This window comes from Danio rerio, chromosome 2, assembly GCF_052040795.2.
Source record: "Danio rerio strain M-AB ecotype USA chromosome 2, GRCz13ab, whole genome shotgun sequence".
Lineage (NCBI taxonomy): Eukaryota > Metazoa > Chordata > Actinopteri > Cypriniformes > Danionidae > Danio > Danio rerio.
The window spans coordinates 45,832,926-45,860,222 of NC_141022.1; the positions used below are offsets into that span (position 1 = coordinate 45,832,926).

A 27,297-nucleotide genomic window follows, 5' to 3' on the forward strand; every position below is an offset into this window, starting at 1 on the left:
AAAAATATTAAATACAAATTTAAAAGGAAAAATCATAAGCAAAAGTATGTAAAAATTTAGTTTAAATTTTAGAGCTTGTAATTATTTTTTGTAATATTTTGCTTGAATTTAATTGTATTCTCTTTCAATTTCTGAATATGTTTGATGACTAAAATATTATTTTAATAAGTATATCTGTTTAATAAATCTCATTTGTTTAAATGCACCTAAATACATTGCCTATATTCACTGAGAAATGGAGAAAAATATTCATTTTCAAAATATTACTTTTCTATGTAACAAGTGAAGTAATGCATTACTTTTACAAATCAATTAATAATATTTGAGTTACTTTTTAAAAAAATGTAATGCAAATTACTTTTTAGCTTAATTAATTAGCTTATAAAAAATAAATTGCTGAATTAAAATTATCATAGTCACGTTGAATCCCGCACACAATGAGAGAATGCAAGAACTGACAGAAACGGAGATGGCAGAGTTTTACATTTCTGTAATGGAAATATTCTCATTATTTTGAACACATTGAGGAAAAGGGAAAGAAGATTATCTGAATAAGTAATTTAACTTTTTAATAATACAAAAAGTATTGTATATCCTCACCCAGGACATAAAAAACTAATGTATTACTTTTTTTTAATAAAAAAGTAACTCAATATTGTAATGCATTACTTTCAAAAGTAACTTTCCCCAACACAGTGTATATAAATATATATAAATATACACACACACACAAACATCGATATACACACATTTTCAGCATTATTACTCCAATCTTTAGTGTAATGTGATCCTTCAGAAATAATTTTAACATGGCTGTTTTTGTCTGGTGTGGTTGCATATTTGAAATTCTATATTAAAATATATGATCATATGCATATTTTTTTTTCTGGTTTCAATGTAAATGTTTTAATTGTTTAATCAAAATAATTGAATGTATATTTGTTGAATAAAACTATAAATAAAAAAACACCAACAGTCAATTAAATTTACCATAGAGTTTAAAAAATATATACTTTCAAGTGTATTTTTTGCTTCAAATTAAATTGTGAAAGGTAATATATGGATTTTTTTTTTTTTTGCTTTTAATGCATCAATTTCTTTATTTTAATTAAGCATTTAAATGTACATCCAGAACCAGAAAAGGTGATTCAGTAAATTCAGTAAGAGAAGAATGAATGAGACAACCTTAAGACTACACATTTAAATCTTTCAGTTTCCGCAAAGCAGGTCAGATCAGTATTTTGAGGAAACAAAAACAAGAAACTCTTTGCTAAGATACTAAGGTGTGTTTGTGCATGTGATTATTAAATCCTCATCATTCTTCATATTGTCTGACTGTCTAATGTGGGTGATGCCGGGTATGTAGTAGAAAAAAAATAATCAGATGCAAAGCATGTTTTCTTACAGCATGTTTGTCTGTGAAAATGTGTGAATGTACAGGTGCTGATTAACATACAGGTTTCTTGAGGAAGAACACAGACAGTGCGCCGACCAGAGGCATGTCTCCTAAAAGCGGCTCCATGATGACCCTCAACACCCCATTCAGCTGCTCATGGAGACAAACAAACCAAAGGTCAGCAAGATTGACAGTACGAAATGTCAGATGATAATATTTTCAGGGCTCAATGTTAAAAGCTTTGAAATGTGCTTCATTGGTCATTGCAGCTAAAGAGGATATTTATACAGGAAGACAACATGTATAGACCATTTTAATGTGGTTATGTCATTGACCCATGAAAGTGTCCTGCTTGCTATCAAACTATTTCATAACTGTAACAAGAGGCAATTCAATCGTAACTTTACGTTAAAACGCCTGCCATAGGATTATTTACCAACATTTGAACTTTTTTTGGATTCTCGGAGGCTACAGAAATTAAAAATGTAAAACAGGAAATACGCTGGGACTATAGTTATTGTTTACATCCCTCAAAATGGTCTATACATAATTCTCCCCCTTAGCCCTTCCCCTTACCTCTACCCCTGTTTTTGTGCATTCATGTTAAGGAGTAGAGGTGTCCCAATTCTCTTAAGCTTTCTAGATAGATAGATTCTAGATAGCTCTTAAAGCTGAGATTTCCCAGAACCGCACTAGAAACCAAGGGGTATGAAAATCTCTCAGAATAAACCAGCTATAACGACAACATGGCTGCACAAGCAAGATACACAAATTTATGTATCTTTTGACAATTTTTACAACAAACAAGCACATGTTTTTATATGATAAAATATCGTTATGATGACATGATATCAATTCCTTAAGTGATTTTCTGAAGATAAATGCCAAAAAATAACGCAACTGGAATAACTGCAGCAGTCGACAAATGATGACGTGTGCAGGTGTTGTAGTGGTGTCTCATTTCTTTTTTATCATTGGTTCGAAGGAGTAAATTTAAAGCCGTTCCCGTTCACACGCTATTTCAAGAGCCAAGGGGAAAGTAAAAAAAATTGAATTTGGATTGGGCCTTACTCCTCCTCCATTTGTTCTGAACCTGTTTGTGTTTCTTTCTTCTACACAAAGAACACAAAGAAGATATAATGATGAATGCTGGAGAAAGCAGCCATTGGCATCTATAATATTTTTTATTTCAATGGCTGCGGGTTTCCAACATTCCAACAATATCTTGTTTTGAGTTCAACAAATGAAATAAATGTCCTGTATAAATGCTTCTAACCACCTGAGTGTGAGTAAGAAAGTGTGTTATGTTTTAGGTGAACTATCCCTTTAATAAATTTATTAGATCAACAAATAACTCCTGGAGGGCCGCAGTTTTGCTTCTACCTATCAAACACAGCTGATCCAAATAATCAAGGTGCTTAAAACAGTAACGAACTCCTTCATTAGTTAGATCAGCTGTGTTTGATCAGGGTTGAAGCAAAACTGCAGAGCTGCGGCCCTTCAGGAATTGAGTTTGAGACCTATGATGTAGGGTTTGTGTCATGGCATACTTTTGTAATTGTTAATATTTTCTAATGTAATTGTAGTTGTTTTACAAAAAAAATCATTTCAAATGCCCTACTACAGCCATTTCGTTTCAGTCCTTATAGAGAAATGAGTTTTAATGGTCGAATGTTGGGCTTGATTAATGTCTGACCTCTAAAAAAGTTAAATATGCTGACTAAAACTTCAGTATAAAAATGTTTACTGATTTTAAACAAGATTTAAAAGGAACGCCCCACTTTTTGCAAATAGACTAATTTTAAAACTCTACTGCAGTTCAACAGTTGAGTTTTACCATTTTTTAATCCCATCAGCTGATCTCAGGGTCTGACAGGACCTGTTTTAGATTAGCTTAGACTACTGAATAGGATTAGACTATTAGCAATTAAAAGATCTGCAGCACTTGAAAATAGTCCAAAGCTAGCATAATAGGTAATATCATTGCGCCTGTTGCAGCCATGCTACGGGAGAAATTTTAGCTTAGCATAAACTGTTGAATCAGATTAGACCATTAGCGTCTCACAATGAAAGTGTGCAGCACCAAAAATTTGTCCCCAGCTAGGTAACATCATAATAGGTAATATCAGTGCACCATTTGCAGCCATGTTATAAGAGAACTTTTAGCTTAGCTTAGCATAAATTGATGAATTTATTGGACCCTTAGCATCCTATAATGACAGTGTGCAGCACTTGAAAATAGCCTCCAGCTAGTTAACTAGGTAACAGCTTAACAGCTAATATCATTGCGTCAGTTGCAACCATGTTGTGAGATAACTTTTAGCTTAGTTTAGCATAAATTGTCGAACTGGATTACACCCTTAACATATCGTAATGATTGTGTGCACTGTGCAGCACCTGAAAATAGTTCCCAGCTTGCTAACATCATAATAGGTAATTTCACTGCACAATTGCAGCCGTGTTATGAGATAACTTTCAGCTTAGCAAAAATTGTTAAATTGAATTAGACCTTTAGCATCCCGTAACGATAATGTGCAGCACCTGACAAATAGTACCCAGCTAGATAACAGCATAATAGGCAATATTACTACGCCAGTTGCAGCAAATGTTATGAGAGAACTTTTAGCTTAGCTTAGCATAAACAGTAGAACTGGATTAGACCATTAGCATACTGTAATGATAGTGTGCAGCACCTGAAATTAATCCCCAGCTAGGTAACATCATAATAGGTAAAATCATTGCATCTGGTGCAGCCATGTTTGGTTGATTATTATACTAGAATAAAAGTATAGCCCCTAGCCACATCAGCCAAGAAAATAGCTTTATCTTTCCACAGGTCTTCAATTTCTGTAACTACAGAATAGTCAAGCTTTAAATAAGACAATTATCAAGAGAGAGGTTAATGGTCTAATCCAGTGGTGTCCAAACTTGGTCCTGAAGGCTGGTGTCCAGGAGAGTTTAGCTCCAACCCTAATCAGACACACCTGAACCAGCTAATCAAGCTCTTACTAGATATACTAGAAACATCCTGGCAGGTGTGTTGAATCAAGTTGGAGATAAACTCTCCTGGACACTGGACCTCCAGGAGAGAGTTTGAACATCCCTGGTCTAATCTGATTCAATGATCTATGCTAAGCTAAGCTAAAAGTGCTAGTATAAAATGAACCTATTTTTTCAAAATAATGTGTTCCTTTAACAAAGTTTTCATCATAAAGACAGGAGGTCTAATAAACATCTATTATTGTTAACTACTTAAATAGGATACATATTTAAAAATGTACTAGTGACTTCCTGATACCACCACCTCTCCTATTGCTTCCTGTAACATATCCACTGTCCTCTCCAGTTATAGAAAAAAGCTTATATAAAGACATTATGCAGACATTATGGCTAATGACTGTAATCTAACAGAGTAAAGAAGCTCTTTGGACACACAGTTCAGCCTCTTCAAAGCTCATGTGTGCTCACTCTGATTCTTATCACTGTAATGATGACCAACTCAAGTATAAACATCTCACGTAAGCGGCACACAAACAGGCATGTCAACATATCACAAACTTGTTTCAGTGCTTTACCTGAATACTTTTGATTCCTGCACGGCAGTAGTATTTCTTGATGTCCACATCAATTTCAGTGTTTCCAACAAAACTGCACAAACATAAAAAACAGACAGTTTCAGTTTCTAGAGGTCAATTATGAGACTCGGGGGTTAAAGGGGTGGTCCAGGGTGTATTTTTAAGGCTTGGTTGTGTTTATAAGATGCAAAGCAATGTGTGCTCACGAGTCATTTGTAGAAAATCACGCTATTTTTTCACATATCTTACTTTGATTATATACAGCTACTCAGCTAACATGAAAATGACTGTCATATTTCCTAGTTCCTCCAAAAAAAGTTCCTCCTTAAGAGGCTCTGATTGGTCAGCTAACATAATGTGCTGTGATTCACAGATCCGCTCCAGGTCACCAGGAAAAGTGTCACCCCCCTACAAGCATGTGCTTTTGCGCAGTGTAAATACTGTCAGTCAGAGTAGTTGTTAGCACTATCAGTTTAAGACTGAATCAAACACAGAGGACACAGCTGAACCTCACGCCTGCTCTCTAAAATAAAATCTGACAAGTGTCTCTCACAAATATTTGAGTTATAAGTAGGCCCACATGGAATCTGTGCGCGCAGAATTCTGCAGATTTTCCGCAAAATTCTGTAGATTTCTGCAGATCTTTAGCCCATTATTAATTCTGTTTAGTTACTTGAGTAAATGTGTAAATCTAAATTTATTCAATTTTTATTCAGTAATTTATTACTTTTTATTTAATATATTAAGGTTTAAGTTATGATACTCTGCTGGATACTCCCAAAATAATTTCGCAGAAATCTGCAGATTTTTACCAAAACTTTCCGCAGAAATAGCAAAAAACGTCCGCAGATTCCTTCTGGCCCTGGTTATAAATAGGTGTAAGTAATATGAAACGTCCACATAACTTTTGCCAGTTCATTATTTGAAATGTAGAATGCAGGGAAAGTGTCCGCATAGAGAGACACTGCAGGGCTGTGACGAATAAATATGAATTTGTAGCTAAATTGTTGATGGTGCCAAACAGCATTTCCTGTGGTTTACATCCTTGTTTATGTCCTTGCTACAATATACCGTTAACATTAGACACTACGCATGTAATACATCAATTTTAACAAATGAAAATACTTGCAGGTTGTGGATCCCAATCCACAGCTTCTTCTTTTATGGTTGGAGCTGCTGCTCCTTTGAGGAGTTTTTAGCTTAATCCAGCACTGAACTGGAAGAAATTCTGGAAGCTGTGCTTTGTCAAATGCTAGCTATAGCAAAAGAAGCTCTGTGGAAATAGCAGTGTTTGGATGGCATTTTAGCTTTCTCTGTTAAAACATTACAGTATTACCCCGCCTCTGGCCACACCCCTTCGCTGTGCGGTGTATGGAGCCTTTGTGATCTCACTAGCCCGGATGTATTTTTTGTAGTCCCAAAACGTTAAACTGTAAAAGCCAATTTCTTCCTTTGCATTAAACTATGAGAGTATTATATTCAAGGATGTTGTTCATGTTCACACAGCTACATTACACATCAACTAAAGTTTTAAATATGATATCGTAGTGGACCACCCCATTAAATGTGTGTGTGTGTGTGTGTATGCTTTACTTGATCTGTAGGTCCATAATAATCTGTCGTTTATCGACATTCTCTGTATAAACTTTCACTCCATCCACCCTGAGAGGCTGCAAACAGATGAACAAACACGAAAAATATTAAGAACAACATTATAAATACTAAAACAATTTTTACAAATATTTGTTTAATGATTATGTGTTTAAAAGATATTGTTTAAATGTTACCTTTTAATTTGGCTTTATACCAAAGAAATGTTCCTATCTTTCATTTAGTTAAATTAAACTATAATAAAAAAAAAACTACAAATAAAAAAAATCATAAAAAATAAACTAAAAAATTGAAATAAAAAATAAATTACTGGAAACTGAAAAATACTATCAAAATAAAAATATATATTTTTATTAATTCTTTATTTTGAATGATGTTTGTGCAATATTTAAATGCCAAAAAAAAATTACAAGCACATTCAGGAACTGTGTTAGATCTATGGTATGTCATCATATAGAAAGATATGTAGGTAGCTAAGTAAACATGTGCATGTACCTTGTCCCCCATATCTATCTTGGAGAAGGTGAAAGTACTAAGGTGCGTGTTTGCTCCCTGCACAGCTGGTTCAATGGTCTCTTTGAAGATTTTCTCTACAAACTGACAAATATACGGCCACATCTGCTGCACAGTCTGTTAGTGGAAAAAAGAGAGAGTTAATACTCTTGAGGAAACATTTCTGGGTTAGCATAGATCTAGATCTATTTTTATAAAACTAGACACACACACACACACACACACACACACACACACACACACACACACACACACACACACACACACACACACACACCTTATTGAGCCACTCCACTCTCTCCACATCTGGAAAATGAACCTGAAACAATGGAAAAAAAAAAAACAGACTGATTAATTACAATGCTTTTTTGTAATTATATATGTTTTCATGGATGCTTCAAAAGCATTTAGTGAAAGCAAATCAATATTTTAAGCTTTATCAGAATGGCACATTGATTTTTCAATTATAGAGCATGTAGTGACAAGAGACACTGTTTTGTTACTTAAACTGACGGTAGGGCTGTGCAATCAATTAAAATTGAATCACAATTTGAAACATTGCAATAAGATAATCTCAAGAGGAAAATAATAATGAAATAAAAAAAAATTAAATAATAATAATAATAATTTAAATAACTAAAAATAAAATTACTTTTTGTACCGCATGTGGAGTCATGTGACCCCGCTTTGTTAAGGCTACTTTATACTTCTGCAATGAAAACATGGGTACAATCTGGCGGAGCTTTATGCGGTCGCATGCCCGTGCACCTCTCAAAAAATGTAACTACATGTCACAAGTTTGTAATGCAATAGCTACGTTTCCATCCACCTATTTTATGGGAATTTTGGAGATGTGCATAAAAAACTGGTTGATGGAAATGCCAAGATGCGCATCAATTCTGAAAATGAGCATAAAAAACAAATGCGCATAACTGAGTCGGACAAACTTTTTATTCGATAAGAAAAGATGCACATAAACTACGATGGAAGCACTTACCAAAGAAATTCCTGTATAGGCATTAAAAAAGTCATGTGATTTTGTTATAAGAGATCATGTGATGATAAAAATATGTGTGAATGGACAAACCAATAGGCTGAGCAGACTGTAAAACATCTGAAACGCTTTACCATTTCAGTATTAGTGTTATTGGTCCCACTTTATATTAAGTGTCCTTACCTACTATGTACTTAAATCAAAAAATAAATACAATGTACTTACTGTGTTTATAATGTATTTGAGAACACTTGTGGTGCTTTTGAGTTGGGATAGAGGTTGGGTTATGGACAGGTTTTGTGGCATGGGTAGGTTTAAGGGTGGGTTAAGGTGTAAGGGATGGTCAACAGTGTATTTACAAATGTAGTTACAGAAGTTAATTACAAATGTAACTACATACATGTATTTAATCAAGCATAAGTACACAGTAAATACATGTATTTACACAATAAGTACATTGTAACATTGTAACTGTTTAAGTACATATTAGTTAAGGCCACCTAATATAAAGTGGGACCGTGTTATTATTAATGACCTCCAGAATCAAGAGCGCCTGTGCTCCACCCCTTCAAACGCCACCACGTTCACTGCGTGTCAGGATTGCCTTCTGAGGTGCAAGTCATTTATTAAATAAAATAAAAAAGATTGACGCAGCTTCTCCTACCACAGCAAATTCCATTTTTACTTTTGATTTTTGGAGCCAGATAATCAGCAAGTGGCGATTTTGTTCACTTTGACATGTTGGAAGGGAAAACGCTGCTTTATTCGCACATCTTTTATGCGATAATCCAGTTGAGCTTAAAGTGAATCTGCATTTTTGGATGAAAACATAGCTACTAAAAATGATTGGAAGCTGCACCAGAGACAACATATTTTCCATTACAATAAAATTATTATTTACATTAAAATATTTGTTTACAGAAGATTCAAAATATGCAGTTTAAAATTTATACAGCATATGCAAGCTATTTTATTTAGAAGAGATCCTGCTTATTTTCCACTTTTAATATTAAAAATGTAACATAGAAAATAATTAATTTTGTTTCCAAAAGTGCAAGTTGTTTATTTTCACTTTTGTATAAAAAAGTGACTGTTTGTTTTATGCAGTGTGTTTTAATTTCAGTTGTTCAACATTGATGATCAACACACAATAATAGAGAGTAGATAGTGTGTGTTTCCTTCAATTTTAAAATCAATGCACTCTTCATTCAAAGATCTCTCACTTGTAATATGTGAACATATTTACTGCACAAAACTTGTTGCAGAAATAAATCAAATAATCGTTCATTAATTGTAATCGACTTAAAATGTTCAATTAATCAAGATTTAGATTTTTGGCGAAATTGCCCAGCCCTACTTTTTTTTTTTTACTTTTTTTTATACATTAAACCATTTTACAGAACAGAACATTCAGTGACAGCAGCGATTATTAATAGCGATTATAATTAATAAAAAAAACAACAGTAGCCACAGATGTAAATAAAAATAAATTACGAGAAAAAAAAAAAGAAAAAAAAAGAAAAACATACAATATTTTCAGTTTCAAAGGAGCTAGAAATACTATGTCCTATTCAGATACAACGTGACAGGTGCCCATCTTTGTTTAAAAACATCCAGTTTTAGTTGAAGTTGAAGTTGAGCAGTCTATATATACATTCAAGTTTTTCTATCCACTGTACTATTGTTGGAGGATGTGGCTTCATCCAATTTATTGTTGTGGTCTTTCTTGCACTTAGTAAAAGTATATGTAGTATATATCTCTGGTTTTTATTATATATATTCTGGGGTATCCCTTCAAGCAAGAAAAACAGGGGAGTAAAAGGTAGATCTATTGCCCAGCCCAACTCTAATGGTTTAAAAATCAGTGCAGAAGAAACTGAATTTGTATTAATATCAATTAATAATGTAGTTTAGCATGAATGTATTTACAATAGAAAATAAGTGCATAATTAACAATACAGCCTTATATACTTCTCTTTTTTTAATAAATAACTGTTAAAATTGCATGAAACAACACAAAGTTTAGGTGTCAGCATGTGCATTTCTTAAAGTACAAATAAAATCATATTGGTTTTGTTAGCTCACATTGCTAGTTTTGTGGTGAACAATTCATCTGTGCATGTCATTAAAAAAACTGCCTGCCCTTGTAATCTAAATTAGAAATCTGACAATGCACTTCCTGTTTGTTTTCAGTTAAATTCTTAGACTATGCCTGTCTGAGGTATATTAAGTATGTTAACCTGTTGTTTTGACAGCGCAATGCAAACAAACAGCAATCATGAGAAGGAGGTGTCCATGTAATAACTCTCCTGAAACCTGATGTTTCTGAACTTTACTACATACAATCAGCTTCCATATAGAAAATACAAGCCACAATCACATATTTATCAATTAATATTCCGTTTCTCTAGTAACTCCATCATAATACATAACAGTTCCCGTTTATGCAGTTTTTTAACTAGTCATTTAATCATTTATTCAACCGATTTGTTCAAACAATACATTAAGATAAGAACAAGAATGTTTAAATGAATGAGTCATTGAATCATTCACTCACTTGATTCATTCAAAAACATTCAGAAACAAAACACTGCTGTCTGGATTTCGGAAATGTCTCGTATTCATTTCAGTGATGCTGATATATTCAGAAAAAAACAGCACTCTTGTTCATAAAAAGCTCTTTAACCAAGAAAAGAAGAAAACATATTGCTTTTAGTATTAGTTTTTGCTTGTTAGATTGCAAATTGTCAGTCATGCTCTATTTAGAAAATCATTTCAAACTGATCTTAATAGGCCACATTTAATGTGATGCCACTGAATATAAACTTTGAGGGATAATCCATGAAAAATTGTTTTGTATTGATCGAAAAATTTGTATTGATCGAAACAGCTGACTTCTAGGCCATGGTTCAAAGATGTAATGAACCTCAGAGGTAGCATGAAGGTATTGTCAATAGAAAATGAGGGCAAAATTAATGTTTTAGCCTCTTAAATGTTTCTCTTTTTGAATAAACAAATGTTAAATGTTAAAACTTTATATATTTACGCATGACACTAAACAAAATTTAGGTGTCAGTAAGTGAATTTCTTAAGAGAGTCATTTATTCGACCGATTTGTTTAAATGATTCATTCAGATTGAAGAATATAACTGTCTTAATGATTCAATGACTCATTTATTGACTCACTCGATTCTTTCAAAAACATCCAGAAACAAAACACTGCTGTCCTTATTTTGGAAATGTCAAATATTAATTTCAGTGATGCTGATTTTAAAACAGCATTCTTAGTCATAAAAAGCTCTTTAACCAAGAAAAGTACCATGCTTTTTCTAGAACATCCCTTCAAACTGACCTCAGTATGCATATCATATTTGATCTGATGGCATTAAATAAACTATAAGTGTTTTACCATTGCTCAAAATAGCCAATCACTAGATTACAACTCATAACTTGCCGCTTCTCTAAAACTAAAAATGAACCAGTGTGATTCTCATTACTCATCATTTCCATTAATCATTATATGACCTCATTATAATGACACAATGTGGTTGTTTAACTAGAACATTAAGCCAAACTGCTGAAAATGGTGCAGCAAAACAAGCTCTCTCAATCTGTTGCACCATCCACATTTACATACATTTGGCTCATAATTCTGACTGATCAATAACACAAATGCTTAATAAAATGATTGAGTTTACGCTAGTGTATTTCACAAACATGAACACACACTGCATAATAAACATCCACATCTTTGTGCAATGATGCTCCTATTACTCAACCAGTAAAAACATTCCCAAAACAAGATGTCCGACCAAAGTAACAAGACAGTTTTGCTTAATATTATGTCACAATCCTTCTTATGACAATGAAAAAAAAAAAAAAAAAAAAACTACTAACACTTCCCTTCTTAGACTTTACAGACCTGAAACTTGCCTTTAGTACTTATTCATTGTTGCTCTTAGTTGTGTAAATTGCTTCCTTGTCCTCATTTGTAAGTCGCTTTGGATAAAAGCGTCTGCTAAATGACTAAATGTAAATGTAAATGACAATGTTTCTCATAGCAATCTACTGACACAAAAGTTACAGCACATGCACAAAACTGTCCAGTTTCAGTTTTCTGATCAAGTGTTTACATGTCCTATATGGAATAGAAACTGATTGAAATATCAATTGGTTTGCCCATTTTGAGGTGTTTACACAGAGAATTGCCATTCAGATTGAACCTTTAAACAGAATACAATATTCTATGTAAACACCACTATACTGAAAAAGCACACATGAGTTTTCCCATTAACAGTAAATCTGTCAACACTGCACATTCCACACTCTCGTGAAGAGAGATACGATTAAAAAAAAAAAAAAAAAAAAAAAAACAGGACACCAGTGATTTTCACAATAGGGTTTCTTGAGCATCTGTGTTGTTCAATCACTCTCAGAAAATAAACACACAGCAGCAGCAGCGCAGTGCGATTCACAAACAATTGACACTTGTACATCTGCCCTTTTTGATGAAAAACTGGTTTGAATCCATCTTGAAAAGTTTCTTGCTAACAAGCAGTATTTTTTTAGTCAAACTATCAACGTTACAGTCAAAATTGTTTACCTATTTAATAGACTTAAAATGTAATAAAAAATGGCATGGGTGATATCACAATGACTGCTGGAAATGAAATTTGTATTAGGTGTGTAATGGTTGACATTTCACTGACAAAAAAATGTATTTCAGTGCTGTTTACACAACTGCACATGCAGAACTTACAATCAAAATTTCATTCATTCACTTAGTTCATTTACTTAGTTCATTCATTCACTTAGTTCAGGGGTCACCAACCCTGTTCCTGGAGAGTCACCTTCCTGCAGAATTCAGTCCCAACCCTGATCAAACACACCTGAACCAATTAATAGTACCTAAAGCAGCACTTAATAATTACAAACAGGTGTGTTTGGTCAGGGTTGCAACTAAAATCTGCAGGAAGGTAGCTCTCCAGGAACAGGGTTGGTGACCCCTGATTCATTTACTTGGTTCATTCATTCACTTGGTTCATTCATTCACTTAGTTCATTCATTCATTTATTTATTTACTTAATTCATTCATTCATTCACAAGCCTTTTTGTACTATATACTATTCTATATTTGCACTCATTGCCATATGCCCTTAATGTCATTGTATTGTTTAATTTTTATTTATTTATTTTCATTCTTTAGACTACATTTTATGTATATATTTAGATTACATTTTATGTATAATTATATTTATTGTAAATCCTTTCTTAAAACTCTACTTTTTGTATTAATATTATATGTTAGGCACCTAGGGTCTGACAGTAATGTAATTTTGATTCTCTATATGTTCTGTACATGTGGTTGAATTGACAATAAAGCTGACTTTGACATTAGTTCATTCATTCATCCATCTCGTTCATAGATTCATCTAGTTAATTCATTCATTCATCTAATTCATTCATTCCTTCATCCATCTAGTTGATTCGTTCATTCATTCATTCATTCATTCATTCATTCACTTAGTTCATTCATCAATTCATTCATTCACTTGGTTCATTAATTCACTTGGTTCATTCATTCATTCATCCATCTAGTTATTAATTCATTAATTAATTCATTCACTTGGTACATTAATTCACTTGGTTCAATCATTCATTCATCCATCTAGTTCATTCATTAATTCATTCATTCGTTCACTTAGTTCATTCATCAATTCATTCATTCACTTGGTTCATTCATTCATCTAGTTAATTCATTCATTCACCTTGTCCATTCATTTATTAATTTATTCACTAGGTTCATTCATTCATTCCCTTAGTTTATTCATTAATTCACTTAGTTCATTCATCCATTTAGTTCACTCACTCACTTGGTTCATTCATTCATTCACTTAGTTCATTCATTCATTCAGTTAACTCATTCACTTGGTTCATTCATTCTTTAATTTATTCACTTGTTCATTCATTCATTTATTTATTCCCTTAATTTATTCATCCATGTACTTGCTTTATTCATTCATTCACTTGGTTCTTTCATTTATAAATAATTATAAATAATTAATTCATTGTTTTCACTTAGTGTCTAGTTATTTTCCCATAAATTTCCATTTGCATCACTATTTTACTAGTATTTTCTTGATTTTAATAGCAGTGTTCTATATTTCTTGCATCATGCTGCTTGCTTGTAGAAACACACTCTCTGTCTCTCTCTCTCTCTCTCTCTCTCTTAGGCTCATCATCTTACTTTCCTTAACATGGATTAGTGTAAACAGTGCTAAGGAGAAACGGACCTATATGGAAAGATGTGGCACAAAAGCATGTGAGAGAGAGATTTGCCAAGAAAACCAAATGGAAAACCCCTGACTTGACTTTGGCTCCATTTCTTTCTCATATTTTCCTGAGGGAGAAAGCCAGCCTATGACTCAAAGCTGTGTTATTTCCTGATTATATGTGCAGAGAGCAGACAGCGGCTAAAGTTAGCCTGCTAATTCCCATGGCCTGTCAGACGCTGAGCTGCTCTGATCTGATCTGATATTACAAACAGTGCATCTGAACATGTCTTACCTCTGCCATAAACACACACAAACACTGGCCTTCAAAGTGCCAAGAATGCACTGCCAAGGGTCAAAGCCTTATTTACAGAAATAGTACACCGAGTGCACCTGAGATCCCTGAATACGGTAAAATAGGAATTAAAATGAGGTAAAATAGTGCAGCTTTGACATGACAAGCGCTGTATACGAAATGGCCGTGATTTCAACAGAAAAACTGTAAAAATGCAACAGTAAAAATCTGTAACTTACAGTCAGGTCCATAATTATTGGGACATCAACACAATTCTAACACTTTTGGCTCTATAGACCAACACAATGGATTTGAAATTAAAAGAACAAGATGTGCTTTAACTGCAGACTGTCAGCTTTCATTCAAGAGTATGCAAATTATATTAAAATATATATTTTTTATATTTTTAATATTAAATATTAAAAAGTGAAAGTTTGATTTATGATTATTATTCTGTTCAATTGCTTTTGGTCCCTTAACAAGTGAGAGGCAAATAAGCAAACTTGTAATTCCTACTTTGATTCCTGAAATTCCTGATTTGATGTAAATACTCTCAAATTAAAGCTGTCAGTCTGCAATTAAATCACATTTTCGACTTATTTCAAATCGATTGCGTTAGTGTACAGAGCCAAACATTTTAGAATTGTGTCGATATCTTAATATTTATGGACCTAACTGTAATTAACAGTAAGTTTCACTAATATATACAGTAAATAACCGTAAATGTACTAATTGTAATTCACTGCATCATGGTATTTTGTGCAACAAAAAGTATAATGTGTAGATTTTAGTAATTCAAAACAATAGTGTATAACGCAATAAATTGATAAAATAAGGTAGTTTACCGTAAAATTTAGACATTTATTTAAAAATTTCTACTAAATATATACGCTGTAAATCTGGATGTGAACACAAGGTTAGTAATCTATTAGTTTGCGGATCCTTGTGTTCACATCCAGATTGCTTTAAAATGGAAAGAACCTCAAAGGCCATCTTGAAGCCATTTAAGAAAATAACAAGCTGACATACACTGTTAAAGAAGAATTAAAATATTTTTTACAAAACATGTACCCTCTTTCAACACTTTTCAAATCAAGTGGACCTTGCAACATTTTTAAATGTTTGAGCTTTTAAACCCTTGTTGGTGCCTATTGTGTTGTTCAGATATCTTATATTCCAGCAGAACAATTAACAAAATTGTTTAACCAGCAAGAAAAAACACACTGGAAAGCTGTGAGTGCAAATGTACAAAAATGTGCATTAAACATTTTTATTATTTATAAAAAATTTTTAATTATTTTGTTATTTGACAATTGTTATTTGAATTTGTGTAATTTATTTCTGCTTTTATTTTCACCTTTTTAACCATTCCTGATGGTTCTATATTTCAGAATAAGTTTGTATTTTGTTTCAAGATATTTTGTTCTGAAATTCAAACAAAACCAAATAAATATTTTTTGGAAAAGAAAAGGGTCTAATTTCTATCATACTTTTAATAGTATTATTTTAAGGAACTCGTTCGTATTATTTACATAAATTTTTAAGGACCTAAGGTGAATCCTGAAGATGTATTAATATATGACACTAACTAACAATTTCAATTGTTTCTAAAAATGATGTGCACTATATTAGCCTATAGATTAAAACCAAGAGCCCTTTATCTCTCATACCTCACCATACCACAACACCAAATTGTTAGCTGTTTCTCAACACCAAGTACGCAAAGTTCAGACTTGCATCCTTGGAAATTCAGACTTGCCAAGTTCAAACTTGGAAGAACGAACTCCAAAGGATGTGAGGACACAAGTCGGTTACTTCTTCAAATGGAACATCAGTGTACAGTACTTTATAACATCACTTAACCCAACATGGATTCATTGGTTTCACTGTCCATTCACAATAAAATAATTTCTTATATAAAACACAGGCTTATAATTAATTTTATAATAATATTAAAGTCAATATGTTTGATTTAAGAAAATGTAAACATAAATCACCATAAATGTGAAATGAAACTGGTTATTTCACACAGACTTGTGTCTTTGATTTTTACATTTAATAAACTACAATGGACATTATACAAATATAAAGTACAAGATGTAACAAAAGGAAATGAAGATAACGTTTAACAATTAAATAAACACAGACAAACATCATACAACACGGTAGTGTTAGCATAATTAAATTCTAAAACATGACAAAATAACACTGCTAAAATAATACACCTGATAACAAATAATAGATATGAACAGGGCTTTACATTAACTTTTTTGATCACCAGCCACAGTGGCTAGTAGTTTCACTAGCCACAATTTTGTTGTAAGGAAAATATTTTTATATGCATAAATATGACTTTGACATGCTAAAATTACTTGATTTAGATTTTGCCTTCTCATTCATTTCACGTTTTGTGTCGTGTATGAGCAAATGGGTCATGGTTTCATTCACATGACTTTTCAGAACTCAAAATTAAGGATTTACCTAGTTTATCTCTGACCACACCAAACAAAAATTATTTCTTAGCCACAAATTTTAAATGTGTCAAACAAGCTAAATATAGTTACTTTTTTTTAACAAAACATTTCTTTTATAAAACCAAAGAAAAGCAATTGACTTTAAAATAATATTTGTCATGTATCAAAAATATCCACAGTAATCTGTCCTCGCTAAAGGTCTCTCAGATCACCAGTTAACTACACATAAATGGAGAGTTATTCTCATATTAAAGCAATGTTGTTGTAAAAAATGATAATTAAACCATATAAACAAAAATAACCGTAAGCAAAAGAAAGCAGGTGAAAAACATACTGTGTGATAATGGAAGGATCACACGGTTAAGGCCAACTAATAATCTGTTCAAAGCGAAAGCAACCGGTGCTGCTTACAAAAAGACATATTTGGAGCTCTTGAAAGCAGGATGACTGTGTGTGCATTAGCAATACTTTTTTGCTTAACTATTTAAAAGAGATCCGATCACAGTTGCGTTCCAGGCACACGTGCTTCAAGGAAGGAAACAGGAGCGTGCACGCACTTTAAACAGAGCTTCGCATCAGCTGTTAGCGCGAGTGATTATCCTCTCATTCAGTATTTATCTGCTTTCTTCTGTTCGCGCGAAAGCATTTTTTATTTATTTATTTATTTATTTATTTTTTTGTTAGTCGTGCTGTTTCTCCATTCAAAGATCACATTTGCACGCATATTGGGTCATTCTTATAGTCGAACCCTGCTTTTAAGAAAACCACAATTTTAAAAATTATTTTCAACCAGCCAAAGTGGCTAGTGGAGGCTAAATGTCTAAATGTAAATGGCTAAATGTAAATGTATGTAGATTCATTGTAGTTTACTTCACTTGCTAGTGATGTTTCAGTGAAATAAGTCATGCAAAACTGAAAACCACTGTGTTGAACTAGCAAATAAAAGGTAAACATAAGGGGACAATTTGTACTGTTAAAGGCAAGGTAGCTTGCAGTTAACACTGAATGCATCATAACAACCAGGCTGATTACAGCAAGTAGGACATGTTCCTGGATTAACGTCTATGTTGATCCTAAAACAATATTCCAATCAGCCAATCAGAATAAAGGGATACGTTTACAGTTTATCTTAAGTTTAGGCACTTCTACATGATAGTTATCTAACTATTATTCTCCAATTTACAGTTATGGTTGGGTTTATTGGTAGGTAATGGGTATGAATTACATTTGCAAACAAAAATGATGTTCCAGAATCAACATAGATGTAAATCCAGGATCGCATCCTCCTTGGCAAAATCACAGGCCACTAAAAACAAGACAAAAATGTCCAATTCCAGGTAAAACAAGGCAGTTTTACCAAGACACAAAGAACTAGTTCAAGCATGTACAGCTGAATCATGCTAGCATGCTGACCAAATGCAGTAATGTGTGTGAGATTTATGGGTGTGGGCATGAATGTGTGCATCTGTGCAAGATCTGATCTGTTCAATTAAGCAATGTCATTTCCTAACCAAGCAAACAAGTTTGTTATGTACACAACCCTGCTGCACAGATGAGGACAAAAACACTCTGGCAAGCTCATCCTGATAGAAAAATGAACATCTATGAATAGGAACTTCATATAGGTTTTGACCACATTTGATCTTAAGTGAGTCGACCGGAGGTGGAGGTAGATTGCGTTTTGAGAACAGCAGACTGAGGAATCAAAGGCATTTCTGTGATGATTCAGCACCACTGGTCAACAGGTCAAAGGGCATCTGCTGCTTTTTTCGTCTGTGTTAGACAATCAGCATTCCAGACAGTCAGTGTGTGTCAGACTCAAATGCAAGAAGCTGATTGAACGAAATTATTTTCATCCACTGGTGGAGTTTAAATGGGACAAAACTAATGCAGAAAAATGTCAATGATGAGGAAGAACAGTTCTTGCTCTGTTATATGTATAAGCTATTACATGTGATTGTGTTTGCAAAACTTGATGCTTTGCTTTTGAAGACTTTCAGCAGAAGGACTTGAAGGTTTGAAGCTCAAGTGATCAAATTTTGGCCAAATGTTATCCATTGGCATTGGCTGATGCAGTTTTCAATTTGAATAAAAAGTAAATCGTATTGCAGTTTTAAGGAACAAATGTGATCCATTTTCACATCAGTGAAAACAACTTATCAATATAATACAAATGTAAAACATTAAAGACAAGTTAAAGAATGCCACAAACAGAAATAGTATTTTTCGATTCATTAATTTTCCTTCAGGTTAGTCCCTAATTAATCAGGTGTCACAACTGGAGAATGAACCACAAACTATTCCAGCAGATGTTTTACAGGGGATGCCCTTTCAGTGAGTCGCAACCCAGAACTGGGAAACCCATACGGCTCTTTCCACTGAGTGGTACAGTACGGTACGGGTCACCTTTATCAGGCTTGCGTTTCCACTGCTAAAATCGTACCAATGGTACTCTTTTGGTGGGCGTGGTGTACAACAGAAAGGTTTAGACAGCGTCATTTTTACTCGAGGAAATGTCTACAGTAAAGCTGTAGGGGTCATTCACATATATGAGAAGCACTTGTCACAAAACAGATGCTTTTTATAACCACAAATACTTCTGTATAAATGTTTATTAATACTTTTCAATGAACATAGTTTAATTATAACTGCAGATCAATGACAGTGTGAAATAGCCTACTGTAACTGTCGGCAACTATATAAAATAAATTATTAATTGCAACATTTATGGACACATACAGACCCTTACAGTCTCCGATATGTTACCACTTACAGGTAAACTACACAAAGCATACATTTAGTTCTTATTTAGGTTCAAAAACAACACAAAATATAGCCCACAGTCAGTGCAAAACTCTCATATATGTCTTTAATCTTCACCAGCAAATGTAACCTGTTAGAAAGTAATTCTATCATTCAGAGTTCATAATCGTCTAAAAGGTGACGATAATAGTTCAACATGGTAGTTTGTTCATGTTTTAGGTTGCAGACGCATCATTTGCTGCTGTTTTTCCTTTGTGTTTTCGTGCTTCACTCGCGTTTGTTCCCTTCTGACAGGATCAGATATCAAAGTGCTTCAATGATCATAAGCAGGTTATAATACGAGCTCAAAAAGTTCATTATTTCAAATATAGATGAGATCGTGAGCTTTCTGGTCAAAGTGAAACCGCTCGCACTTTTAGACGGGCTTGTAAAAAAACAGCAGAGCACAGCAAATTTTGTTCTTATTGGCTTTGTGGCTGTTAATAAAGACTACGGCAAGGTTTGTTTGAGCTCTAGTAGACCATGGCTCGTCATTATATGTATATAATATTATGGTGTAATTCTGGGTTGTGCATTTAAAACATGGCGGTTCCTTTATTTTCATTTTGGCTTGGTGCGCGAGCGAATGATGCATCTCTGTAAACCAATAGCGTTCAGCTGCGCATCTAGCTCCGCATTTTGGTGCCCTTTGCAAATAGTGACAAAAAAGTGGCATGGTATGGTTCGGTTCGGTTCCGTACCATACTATACTACTCATTGAAAACGGGTCATAAATGAGAGTGTATTGGCCCGTTTCCACTGAGTGGTACGGTTCAGTATGCTTTTATTTATGGCCGTTTCCACTGTCAAAAAGCATATCGAACCAAACCGTACCATTACACTTTTTCGGCACCCTTTTAAAGGCGGAGCTAGACTCGTAGACAGCTTAATGCTGTTGGTTTACAGAGATACATCATCTGCTGCTCACCAAGCCAAAATGAAAACAAAGGAACCGCCATGTTTTAAATACACAGCCGAGAATTACACCGTGATATTATATACATATAATAACAAGCCTTGGTTGACCCAAGCTCAAACAAACCTTGTCATTGTCTTAATGAACAGCCACAAAGCCAAGAAGAACAAAATCTGCAGTGCCCTGATGTTCTTTTATGAGCCCGTCTAAAAGTGCGATCGGTTTAATTTTGTCCAGAGAGCCCACGATCGTGTCTATATTTGAAATAATATTACACACACTCATACACTGCGGCCAATTAAGTTCCTCCAATACACTTATAGCGCACGTCAGAACATGTAAACTCTACACAGAAATGCCAACCGGCCCAGGTGGGACTCAAACCAGTGACCGTGACGCCTAGCCTCATACAGTCTTGTGTAATTATTTTATTTAAAACTGTATAACAATTATTGATTATCCAAACGTTATTGAACACTTACTGTAGCAATGAGTGACCTTTGGTCTTTGCTGTTTTATTAACTGCTGTCATTTTAAGACCAAATGCACAAACCTCAAAGGTGTAGAATTAGCATGGACGGAGCAGACATGTCCCCACCAATATCCACAGATTATTAAAATGTCCCCACCAATAAATAATCACCTCCAAAATAGAATAATGCTTTGTCGAACTTTTCCAGTCAGGCTTAATGTGTCAGGTGAGATATGAACATAAGCAGCTACATTTTAAAGAAAACTTAATCACTTGAAGTCGAGTTCGCAACAAATCCACCATAATAGTAACCATGGATGTGCAATTAATAAAAAATTGTTTCGATTTTGGCCTCCACAATGATTATGGAAATACAAAGAGATAAAATGGTTATTGTGTCAAAATGAAATCATGTAAATTTAATTTTGCACCATAAGACAAGCTTGCTTTAATGTTGTTTTTATTACAAATTGTATTTTATCTATTTATTTATTTATTTTATTAAATAGTTTTTAAAGTGCGAAATAGAATGTGCTATTCTGTTTGCATGCTCAGGATTTTACAAAAAGCCTATATAATTATAACCCAATATAAATGTTACACATTCGTTTTTGTTCTACAATTAACAATTAATTTGGGAATCTCATAAGTGCTGCACTGCAAGGATCCTTGATATATATATGATCCATCATGGCATTAAGTGTTGTAAGTGGGACTTTTATTAGTCTGCAATCTTTGTGCAATTTTTAAGTCTAAAAATGGCAATAAAGCATTGGACTACTTTCCTTTGGCTTAGTCCCTTTATTTATCAGGGGTCGCCACAGCGGAATGAACCGCCAACTTATCCAGCATATTTTTTTACACAGCGGATGTCTTTCTGGCTGCAACCCAGTAGTGGGAAACATCCATACACACTCATACACTCTGGCCAATTTAGTTCAATTCACCTATAGCGCTTGTGTTTGTACTGTGGGGGAAACCAGAGCACCCGGAGGAAACTCATGCAAACATGGGGAGAACATGCAAACTCCACACAGAAAAACCAACTGACTTGAACTGGCAACCTTCTTGCTGTGAGGCAACAGTGCCTACCATTGAGCCACCATGTCACCCGATATTATTATAAAGTAAAAAAAAAAATATATATATATATATATATATAAATAACGAACAGTTATTAATATGTAGCAGTGTTATTCTGCAATAACAATAACTAGTTAATATTTATCAAAACAAATCAAATCAAATCAGGCCTTTATTTGTCACATACACTTTCGTATAGTGAAATTGCTATTATTGTATGATGTTATCGTTGATTAATAAAACAGATAAAAAAAAAAACAAGAAATATGATTTAAATGAAAGTAGATTTAGAATTAAGTGTGTGCTAGAAGACTTTAAAAGTAATCCAATAGGACTGCACCATATTTGAAAAATCTGATATGACCATATTTTATTTTTCTGCAATAAATATTGTGACATTAATATAATTTCAGAAGATGGTTTGAATAGCTCTATTTGATGGTTTTCTGGGGAGTTTAACAGTATTCAGGAGCAAATTAAATAATCACAATGCAAAATTATCTAAATATCACAATCCAAATATCTGAAAATCCTAAGATCAAGTACAAAATATTGTTTCGTTTACAACTTCAGAAGAAATAAGCCAAAATGTAAAGTTTTTCTTGACGACATGCAAAATCATCTGATCTGCCGGTAGTGGAAGTAACAATTTTGTTTTCACTTTAAAAATATTCAAGTTAGAAAAACAAATGTGTCCATAAATTGTATAAATACAGTAGTTAAATTGAATTCTGCAGCTATTGGTCAACAATTATTCAGACTCAACACTGCATATCTTGTGATGTGACTATTGTGCATGTATACATTGCAATATTGATGCTGAAACGATATATATTGCACAGCCCAATGTTAAAAAAAATCGATGGAAATAAGCAAACACAATGTTAATCAACATAACAACAATCTAAAAAAACCTAGAACTTACTTAAGATATATTATGCATCAAGACTTTTATCATTGCAATATGAAGCACAGTATTTCCATTTTCTAAACTGAAGCAGATATGTCTCCCCCATGATCATTAAGAGTGTGACGGATTCAATGAACGAGGTAAACAAGCATCTCTGCAGAGAGAAAGAGAGGGAGCAGACAGACTGACACGCATCAGCAATTTACAGACAGTGATGACAGGATGATGAGATAAATAAGGCTGAGCATGAACAGATCTGCTGATAGAAGTGAGTTTATCCCGTCCTGATGGATACACAGTTTCCCGAAAGCACAGTATGACAACTGTGGATGGAAACTGATGCAACAGACAATTATTCCTATAGTTGCAAAAACTGTGTTTGACTGTCAGGTGATTCGCTCAAAAAATCCTTTAATATTCTCATCACCTCATATAGGAAATGAACACTCTCTGATGGCCAGCTAAAACTCCTGTTTAGAAAGTTCCAGCAGGCTTATGCAAACACAGAGCCTCCACAGGACTCAATTTGACTTTGATCAGAGGCAATAAAGCCAGCACACCATAATAAATATATCCGTCACACAGAACTACTTTCAGATCTACTCTAATTTATTTACCAAATATGAAGAATTCTGAGGGTTTAAAGTGTAAGACTTTCATTCATTTATTCATTTTCTTGTCGGCTTAGTCCCTTTATTAATCCGGGGTCGCCACTGCCGAATGAGCCGCCAACTTATCCAGCACATTTTTACACAGCGGATGCCCTTCCAGCCGCAACCCATCTCTGGGAATCATCCACACACACTCATACACTACAGAAAATTTAGCTTTTTTTAAATTCTGTACCACATGTCTTTAGACTGTGGGAGAAAGCGGAGCACCCGGAGGAAACCCACGCGAACGCAGGGAGAACATGCAAACTCCACACAGAAACGGCAACTAAGCCGAGGATCGAACCAGCTACCCAGCGACCTTTTTGCTGTGAGGCGACAGCACTACCTACTGCACCACTGCATTGCCCCAGTGTAAGACATCGTGCCATCTAAAAATGCTGAGTCCCACAAAATTCCTTCATGTTATCCCAACACAAATCGATTAAGTTAACTTAACTGTTTTTACTAATTTAAGTGGATTGAACATAAAACAGTTAAGTTGTCTTGAGAATTGTGTTGATTCAGCTCATTTTAGATAAGTAGTATGAACTGGCAGCAAAAATCTTTTGACGGTACACTGTATAAAAACAAAACGCTGGGTTAAACACAAATCCTTCATGTTATCCAAACACAAATTAAGTCTACTTAATTGTTTTTAAAATAATAAGTGGAATTAACATAAAATAATTAAGTTGTCCTTAAAAAAACCTGAAGAATTGTGTTGATTCAGATCATTTTAAATAAGTAGTACGACGTGGAGCCAAGTCTGTCTAGGCTGAGTGTGGATGTGCAAATACAAATAAAAATAAAAATACAAAACTAAGGTGGCGTCCTTCAGGTTTCTTTTGACGCTTTGAGGAGAAATAATGCATATTCTTTGTGCACAGATTGTCTAATGCTTTGAGTAAACTGTGTTTTAATTTAATTTAATTAAATTTGAGTTTATTTGTGTAGCCCTTTCACAATATTATTTCTAAGCAGCTTTACAAAAGGTGCACGTTATTGCATTAATCAAATTTAGAAAAAGTTAGGGAAATTATTTACCATAACTTATCTGTTACTAAAAACTTTACCTAATTAACTAATAACTTTTAACAGTTAAAGTTATATATAAGCATAGTTAACCTGCAGTTTTATAGTTTTATTGTATGTAATGTTTTGCATTAAGAATGCATTTAGCTGGGATGTATACATTATAGCCTAAATTACTTATTCATAAGTGTATTAAAGGCAAACATTTTTTATGAGTGTCCACTAATTTTATCCACAACCTACTTATTTTATTGACCTTATTCTGTGATGCAAAAGTGCTTTTGTGATTTTATTAGAACATCTGAATTAGTTTGCAATATAAAAATAATAAACAACAGAATAAAATCAAACTACTTGCTCTACAAACTATTTTGTTCATATAAAAGTTGTTCAATAAGAAAAGATTGGTTTGCAACATCAAGCAGCATAATGAGTTTTTTAAGCATCTAAAAATCAATGGAAGTAAATTAGACTGGAAGTCTTGAGCCAAAAAGATCCCAAATCAATAGGGTCAATAGACTGACAACTAGTCACCAACTAGTCAGCAGCATTGAGATTGCATTCTTCCAAGAAACCAAGATCCTTTAGTTTTAGATTACTAGTCATTTTTACTCAACAGTTCAATGTAGAAAGACAAAAAAGTGCCATCCATTTGGGGTTCTGTCAAATTCCTTATGTACTGATTTTTTAAATCCTTTATTTGAAAAGACATGACTCCCAGTGTGTGGTTTTAATCAATTATCGGGTTCACTCTCTGTAAGTGTTTTTTTTTTCACGTTAGGCCAGTCACTAAGAATTATTTTTATTGTACTATATATTATCACAGAAACAATTTTGATAAATCATTATAAGATCATTTTATGCCACTGATTATACAATGATTATTGACTTTATTCAGTGAGGCGGAAGTCCACTCGATTTTGTGATGATTTTAAAACTTCCATTTGAGTTGCCTATGCATGGGAGAAATGACTAGGAATAATTAACAGCAGAAAACGGACACTTGCTCAAGTGCGTTCATTACATGAAAAGTAGAATAGTATAATAAAAAAATATATACATTTGCAACATGAAGCATAGTGAGCTGTTTGTAACGTCTATAAATCAATGAATGCGAATAAGACCGGAAGTCTCAAAGATTCCAAAGGCTTGTACGTAAAAAAATAAAGTCAATACAACAGCTTAATAAAGCGCTATCAAGGTACAAAAATGTTTCATCCTAAAGGTTAGATTCTGCAATTCCATGCTAAATAAAGTAAATGTCCTAAAATAAACATGGACATTGGTAATATAGAATGCAATTGTGGTTGTAAACGTGCTTTAATGTTATTTTTATGTGAATTGATGTCTTCCATGAGTTCATTTGGACAACTTTGGTCCAAAATAGTTTTCAAGGAAATATATAAATAAGCATAATTTCTGAGCTCGCGCACACCTAAAACACAGATTAGATGAGATGACAGAGGATGCACAGTCAGCTAAAATACTGGTGACATTCAGTCTTATGTAAACATGGTGATTGAGCATATACACTACATGACAAAAGTCTTGTCGCCTATCCAAGTTTTAGAAACGACAAATAATAACTTGACTTCAAGTTGGTCATTTGGTATCAAAAGTGGCTTATATGAGAGGCAGGCAAATGTCTCTAGATTCCCCTTATTTCACCAAAATAAAATCTGATCATGCCTTGATTTTTTAATTATTTAATTAGGACAGTAAGGTCTAACTTTGCTTACACAAAAGTTTTGTTACTTAACATAAATAATGTACAGTATAGAATATAAAGTCATGGTGCAGTGGAAAAGCTTGGACTACTGCATCTGTACATCTCTGCAAAGACTCAAATAACTTATTCATAAAGTCATCTGGAATGGCAAAGAAAGCATTCTTGCATCAAGATCATCAAGATTCATCTTCAATGCCGCCCCCTTCATCTTACCCCAGACATGTTTAATAATGTTCATGTCTGGTGACTGGGCTGGCCAATCCTGGAGCACCTTGACCTTTTTTGCTTTCAGGAACTTTGATGTGGAGGCTGAAGTATGAGAAGGAGTGCTGTTGATGTTGCCATTCACTCTGCGGATCTTTCGCATGACCCCATACTGAATGTAACCCCAAACCATGATTTTTTTCTTCACCAAACTTAACTGATTTCTGTCAGAATCTTTGGTCCATGTGGGTTCCAATAGGTCTTCTGCAGTATCTATGATGATTGGGATGCAGTTCAACAGATGAGTCATCAGAAAAATCTACCTTCTGCCACTTTTCCAAATGATCTACTAGAAGTCAAGCTATT

General features: G+C 33.8%; 1 protein-coding gene across 7 annotated transcripts in view; it reads right to left on the minus strand.

Annotated features, from left to right (window-relative positions):
• esyt2a (extended synaptotagmin-like protein 2a) overlaps window positions 1–27,297 on the minus strand; it is a 72,750-nt gene that overhangs the window by 41,015 nt on the left and 4,438 nt on the right. For all 7 annotated transcript variants that reach the window (XR_015478850.1, XR_015478849.1, XR_015478848.1 and 4 more), the window contains exons 2-6: window positions 7,373–7,414; window positions 7,078–7,212; window positions 6,565–6,641; window positions 4,972–5,044; window positions 1,457–1,546 (exon numbers count right to left, since the gene is read on the minus strand). Coding sequence is in view for 4 of the 7 variants with exons in the window: in XM_087241251.1 (XP_087097377.1) it covers window positions 1,457–1,546; window positions 4,972–5,044; window positions 6,565–6,641; window positions 7,078–7,212; window positions 7,373–7,414 (417 nt within the window). In the remaining 3 variants the exon portion in view is untranslated. The remainder of the gene's footprint in view (window positions 1–1,456; window positions 1,547–4,971; window positions 5,045–6,564; window positions 6,642–7,077; window positions 7,213–7,372; window positions 7,415–27,297) is intronic.